The sequence below is a fragment of the Eimeria mitis genome, genomic scaffold (assembly GCF_000499745.2).
Source record: "Eimeria mitis Houghton genomic scaffold, Emh_scaff2234, whole genome shotgun sequence".
NCBI classification, from domain to species: Eukaryota; Apicomplexa; class Conoidasida; order Eucoccidiorida; family Eimeriidae; genus Eimeria; species Eimeria mitis.
In genome coordinates this window covers 3,755-3,961 of record NW_013570561.1, presented here as the reverse complement: position 1 = coordinate 3,961, position 207 = coordinate 3,755, and the positions used below count along the sequence as shown (strand labels likewise).

General features: G+C 51.7%; 1 protein-coding gene across 1 annotated transcript in view; it reads right to left on the bottom strand.

The window, feature by feature from the left end:
* EMH_0050720 (uncharacterized protein) overlaps nucleotides 1–207 on the bottom strand; it is a gene marked incomplete at both ends in the record, with an annotated part of 1,976 nt that overhangs the window by 273 nt on the left and 1,496 nt on the right. The window contains one exon of the mRNA XM_013496678.1: nucleotides 3–182. Within this exon, the coding sequence (XP_013352132.1) occupies nucleotides 3–182 (180 nt within the window). The remainder of the gene's footprint in view (nucleotides 1–2; nucleotides 183–207) is intronic.

The window sequence follows — 207 nt, the reverse complement described above, 5'->3', positions numbered from 1 at the left end:
GGGCAGCAGCAAGAACAGCAACTGCTGCTGCTGTTGCTGCATCAGAGTATGTCGATAGACAAGCATTAAAGACACATCCTCTCTCCATTTCAGTTCCTGCTGTTGCTGCTGCTGCTGTTGCTGCTGCTGCTGTTGCTGCTGCTGCTGTTGCTGCTGCTGCTGTTGCTGCTGCTGGGATGCACCTGAAAAGGCAAACAAACAGCAAAA